The sequence below is a fragment of the Temnothorax americanus genome, unplaced genomic scaffold (genome assembly GCF_048541705.1).
Source record: "Temnothorax americanus isolate GAGA-0224 unplaced genomic scaffold, ASM4854170v1 Scaffold5, whole genome shotgun sequence".
Taxonomy (NCBI): Eukaryota; Metazoa; Arthropoda; class Insecta; order Hymenoptera; family Formicidae; genus Temnothorax; species Temnothorax americanus.
Genome location: NW_027509657.1, coordinates 779,320 through 785,911, shown reverse-complemented (window position 1 = coordinate 785,911; position 6,592 = coordinate 779,320). Strand labels below are relative to the sequence as shown.

Sequence of the window (6,592 nt, the reverse complement as noted above, 5' to 3'; positions counted from 1 at the left end):
TATTTGTTTACCAGTTCATTTATCTTCATTTCTAATTCAGAGACGTATGTGATGTTGAGCGAATTACATACACAGATCCTCGATTTAATAGAAATATACAATTCGATCACCTAGAGGTAAAAAAAAATGCTTCACAAAAATTTATAAATCGGGTAATTTGATTAAATTTAATAAATTCAACAAATTTGAGTTGAATTTAATAACTCATCATCTCGAAATGTAAACATTTTGTTGTATGTAAACATTTTGAAATATATATATATATATATATATATATATATATATATATATATATATATATTTAATTATATATATATATATATATATATATATATATATATATATATATATATATTAGCGTGCAACATCAGTGTTAACTCAAACAACTGATTTCTTTAAATTGCTTTTTCCTTAGAGTGCAAGATGGTAAACGCGTTATGAAAATAAGAAGTGTCGTTAGAGAGGTTAAGGTCGCGCACTTTCCACCCTTGCGGCAACTAATTAAGTACGTCTTGATGTAAACCAGAAACTGTCGAGCCACCCATGGAAAATAAAGCGTCCGATCATGAAAATCACTGATATACCGTACTTTGTCTACAAATTTTATAATTTTAGCGGTCACAAACCTTTGCGTCTCTAATGACACATATGTATAAACGTGCAAATTCTTTTGAGAGGACAGGATATATTTTATATTTTGTAAAATCTCGTTCTGCCATGAAATTAGATTATAATTTGCAAATTATTATTTACATATACAAGGAATTCTTTTATATTTAAAGGATTTTTTTCAATATATAAAATACATCAGAAATTAAACCAGCGTGAAAAATCTTTAAACCGAATCCATTTTATATCAGTAGTTACATTTCTAAAGTTTTATTTGTAAAAAAATCTCGTTTTTTGTCTCAATTCTAAAAAAAATTTTGTCTCAAGTATTAACAGATAATGATTCCGGTATTCACGGTAAACACGTTCTATGCGTTGGTTGCGAGATACCCGATACAATCTAAGTCGGTCTCAGAAGGCAAGTATCGTTCTTTGGTGTAAACCTTCGTGGAAACCTTCCGGTGTTGTGTTGGGACGGAAAAGGGATCGGTGCGTAATAAGACCTTTCCCAAGTATTATCAACCAGCAACGCTGTTGCTGTTGCTGCTTTAACGCTCGCGGCGACGACAAACTTAATTATCGCACGGCACCCCGAGTAACGAGGGTTGGCACGTGGTGACGTAATGTACGAGAAGGGCCTAAATAGCCGAGACTATTGTTGTACATACAACGCGTACGTCGGATCTGTTGAGGCATTAATAGTCCCGCGTGACGTAATTAACTCGGGGTCGACGAATTTCCGGCGTTACGTGGTGACGTACGTTCAAAAGGGTGTCCTCAGGCTCATGTTTGGGATACCAGAAGTGGGGTATCCACATTGAGCCTGAGGGCTCAGTCGGGCGCAACTCTTCCTTACAAAAGTTCGGCCCGAGGACCGTTTATTTACGCACAATGTGCGTAATTTAATGCGCGTGTCGGTGATGTGTGATGGATAAGATGTAGGTATAATGTACGGCGTATCCCCGATGCGCTTTGTTCCTCGGAACTATTACGAAAGGAAATTCGTTATATAGATATATATTATAAATATCAATCATATTTTTGAACGAGACAATGTTTAATCTTCATGCTGTTATATTAAACGTTTCCAACAAACGTTTCTTTTAACAATGAACGTCATAGAGATAATAAGGAAGAATTAAATATGATTTACAAATAATAGTTTATGCAAATTGAAAAAAACCTAATAATACATTTTACTTTATATCTTTTAGATTTATTAATTTCATAGAAATAGATTAATATTTATTATTCTAAATAAAAAAATATAATCTTTACATATTATATAGTTAATCAATTATTGCATTTCTTTATGAATTTTTGAATAATCCCGGATTTTTAAAGAGAAAATATTCTTCAAAAGTCGTTAATTATACGGCTATGAATCGAGTAAAATAAAAGTGTGTAAAAATATAAGCATTAGATAAGCATGCATCATAAATCTAGATAAGAAAGGATGGTTTTAATCAGTTGTGGCGTTAAACGCGGCTGAAATAGCGTAAGTTGCACTTAAGCAGGCGTAAATAGTTTAGCAAATGAGAATTTCGCGCGGATGCGATCAGCACCGCCGCGGAAAACATTAATCTCCCGGCTCGCGAGGCGTGTTTTCTTCTCGGGGCCGCCGCAAAAAAGTCAGTCAAGTCGAGAGACAAAAGTAGGTTTCATTTTCGCCGTGTTTTTCCACCCTGTTAATGTTACCGCGTGCGACGTGGGCGAGCACAGGCGAGCACATCTAATGGCTTTTCAAAGATTCACGACCGTACAAAAAGCTGCGAAAAGGAACTGAGAGGGGAAAAAACGAAATAAAGCAGCTCTATAAGCAACGCAATCGGTTGCAAAAATGCGTGTCTGAGTTTTCTTATTAACTAAGTACGTTTTGAATACTGAGACTCGGATATTCTTCTTGTCACTGATTTCGGTTCTTATCTAATAAAAGTTTCATTGTAGATTATGTATCCTTAATATGTAGATTCATTTACGTGTTTCTTTTTTCTATATTACTTTATTTATACATAATAAAGTATATACAATTAAATTAAACAGTAAATCTGTTCTTTTTTAATTATGCAATACATGCATATACATAGAAAAATATAAAATGCTTTAAAAATTTAAAAATTGCGATAAATAAGTCGCGGAATTTAAAGCGACGCCGACGATGTGTAAAGCGACTAAGCAACATGAGAAAAAATGATATGAGAATATTTATTTATTTAACAGAGATTAATTAAACTGCACAATTGAAAATTATAGCATACAATTTCAATTCCATTCGAAATTGTAGATTCTTCAAAGTTCAAGTTGTTTAAGAGTTACGTAGTTTTTTGTAATACTGACGTATTGTGTAAAATACATGTAACTTACACTTAACTCATCGTTGCTCTAAATCCGTATTTCATCTAATTGACACGCTAGTCTAAATAGATTATCGAAAGCGATTGAACACTATCTCTGTATATAAAAAGGCACTTTTAATAAAATTTATTTTAATAAAATTCATTTTAATAGACTTTAAAAGACTTTTAAATTTCTCGAGAATAAATATATGCCATCTCGCCGAAACAGTTAGATACTTAAAGCAACAGGTTTGTCTCACTATTGTTCTGAATATTTTAAACTTACTTCACACTTATCTCGAAAAGTAACAAACAGATCTATCGTCTTAAAATTTAATCAGCTTCTGTGATTAGTCCTTTTTAAAATTACATTTAGTAAATTAGTCGTTTTATAGCTTAATTAGAGTTTCATTGAATAATATATAACGTTTCTTAGACACGTTAAAATGGACGGATATATAGATATAGAAATGCATATATCTTAGACTATTTACATAAAGGAGAATTCCGGATATGCTTTTTAGATTAGCATACGGTATATGGACGGATATATAATTTAACGTATTTACAAGCTGGCTCATTAAAGTGGAACCAGAGTATACTCTTTGGCAACTTCGGAATTGATTTTTTTCTCTAACGATAGTTTAACGACCGTTATAAGAATTACATATTAAACACTAAAAATTCTAGCAACGTTCTTTAAAAATAGTATAAACGAGATTTCTCGCTTCTGAATTATTTTAATGAATTTTGAATATAAATTGAGCATAGAGACATGAATAATGTTGATGGTGGTTTCACGGGAAGTCACAGTTTAGCTGAAGTATATAAAAATTAGGTCAAATACAGATCTGCAAAAAGTTTTGACCTTTTAGCTTGTCTAATATAATTATTTAAACGGTCCAACGTGATTATTTTCAGATCTGTATCTGGCCTAAATTTTAAAGACCCTAGCAAAATCATTCTGTCCGTATTTCAATCAAAATTTTGCTAAGAAGAAAACCAACTCCGAAATTCCTCGAAAAAAACATCTCTGTGTCATTCTTTGCTCGCTCACGTTAGCTAAAATCTAAACTTCTCTCATTCCCTACAACAAAACCTCCAACATCTATTCTTTCTAGTCGCCAATATTTATCTCATCGTTTTCGTCTCTCGAAAACTCGAGAACTCTGAAAAATTTGTTTCACTTGAAACAAGATAGCGTAACGATGACGCCGCACGTCGTGAGGAGCAGCGTGGTAAGGGATATCAGACTGGATGCCGCGTTGCAGGCGTCCTCGGAGCAGTAGCATTCCTGCCAGTAAACGCCGTTCTCGTGTACGCCCCAGTTACAGACCCCCGTGACCCCGGTACTGGCGACAGAAGCGCATCGCCGGATCACCTGTCGCCACCTGCCATCCCCTTGAACATCACCGATTAATTAATTAATTACGCACTCCACGCGCGCAATATATACGCAACACGGCATTCGATGCTGCACATATAACGTATGTCAGCTAATGCATTCGATCAGTCATGTGTTTTCTCATAAAGCGCGTTTAGTTCATAATTTCATTGTGGAAGATTAAATTAAAAGCTGTGTTTTTCTAACACGAGATTTCTCTCTGTTCGAAAATAAATTTGTGGGTATTAGATCTAATTTTTTGACTTGTTATTCAAGATAAGATAATCATCTTCGTCTCTGTATTGCGATTTGCGCTTTTATTTATTGTATATTGAGCAAATATAACAGCGTAAAATTTAATACAAAAAAATACCTTATATATATTGTAGTTCTTACTTGATAAAAAATTATTTTCATATAACTCCAAAAATTTTTAATTTTTTATAATTTTGTAAGTTTCTTTAATGAAAGAAACTTTTAAATTAATTAATTAATTAAAAATCGAAATGCACAAACAATAATAAATACAACTGATTGAGAAAAGTAGTTAAGGCCATTGATGGAATAAGGCTGTGCCTTTTCTGTAATTCGTCTGAATTATATATATATATATATATATATATATATATATATATATATATATATATATATATATAACATCTGAGTCGATTTTCGATCGAGAGACAAGACACGTAAGCCTGTGCCCTTTTTCCATCAATGGCCTCAATTCCAATTATATTTCATTTGTTATAGAAACTAAAAATGAGTCACAATACTAAAATATTTCTTTCTTTTTGACTACACAATACTATATAAATATTATTTTAATAGGTATACTTACAGATGAAACCACGCGGGCTTTGCTCAGTGTATTTAACACAAAATGTGCCAGGCATGTGTGACTCCTCGCTGTTACATTCGATAGGCACATTCCTCTCTTTGTCGAATTTCGTGTAGGCCCCACAAAGGTCCTCCTTGTCCGGATCAGTGTCGGAGCTGCATTGGTAACAGCGTATTGCTTTAGTGCCTGCGCATTCCGAAACAACGTAACAGCGTTAACCGTACGTTCGAGTCAACCTGAGGTATCTAATTGAAGTAATTAATTAAAGCAGAACCGTTGATTAATCTGAAGAATTACCAGTCCGCAGTAAACTAATCATATGTGGAGTATTATGATTGGAGTAATTGATGGAAAAACCTCGATTCCCCTAACCTAGAAATTATTAATACAGAGAAAATATCTCTATATATTACGTTTTTAATCTCTTTTCTACAGTTTTTTGCGGAGAAACGCTGAATTTTCTTTGTTGTCATTCCGTTTCTACTTTTAACTATATCTGTGATAAATTATATTCCTCAGAAAATGTAAATTTTTATACTCATGTCCCCCATTGTGCGTATATTATTTATTACATTATTATATTCTCCAAAAAGATATTCGAATAACATCCAAATATCCTCGAATAAGTCTACAGATGATTAAAATAATTAAAGGATCATATGGAAGTCGTTGAAAAATTTTCACGCCCATCGGTAAACAACCAAGAATGGGTCATAGGTTTGTTTCCAAAATGGCGATCGCAGGTGGCATTCGCCGAATTGCTTTAAGCACGTTTCTCCTTCGATTTATCCTCGGGATCTTCGTTTGGGAAGTCTCACCTGTCGTGGCAAAGAACAACAGCACGCACAACACAATCGTGATATCCTTGCGCATCATCGTTACGTCGCTCTCTCGGTTTTTCTTTTCGGAGTAATTGACGCGAGCAATTGACGCGCGTGTTCCACCGCACTGCACGTACGCACCTGACGTCATTCATTGGGCGTAACTGCTATGAGATAAATCGACGATCTCCCTCTCTCGACCTACGATCCCCTCCCTTAGGCTTCCTGCAACAACGGATCGTGATGCGCAGAGACCCCGAGTCTATATAATGATTCGCAGTGCCCTTTCGGAGTAATCTTCAAAGTTCCAGCTTTTAATAGAAGTTTAATTCCGATTAATAAGTACGGGATTTATAACTTTCAGTTATTTTCGGTTGATCTTACATAAATTATAATTTGGTCTTTGAATTGAATCAATCCCGGTGAAATATAATAATGCTGTACTCTCTAATAACTCTTATAATGCTGTACAGAATATAATACCAGGAAAGACTTTTATTGTTTAAAAATTGTCTACTAAAGCGTTCATTATATTATGAACGTATTTATGCGTTTTATATTTTTATTTCTTTCAAAAATGTTATTTTGAAAAAACTTCATT

General features: G+C 33.8%; 1 protein-coding gene across 1 annotated transcript; it reads right to left on the bottom strand.

Annotated features, from left to right (window-relative positions):
• Positions 1-3,377: 3,377 nt before the first annotated feature.
• On the bottom strand, positions 3,378-6,152 carry LOC143903848 (UPAR/Ly6 domain-containing protein crok). Its single transcript, XM_077417843.1, has 3 exons — positions 5,989-6,152; positions 5,171-5,356; positions 3,378-4,346 (listed from the first exon to the last, which is right to left on the bottom strand). The coding sequence occupies exons 1-3, from the start codon at positions 6,140-6,142 to the stop codon at positions 4,129-4,131; spliced, it is 558 nt and encodes a 185-aa protein (XP_077273969.1). The 5' UTR covers positions 6,143-6,152; the 3' UTR covers positions 3,378-4,128.
• Between the last annotated feature and the right edge of the window lie 440 nt (positions 6,153-6,592).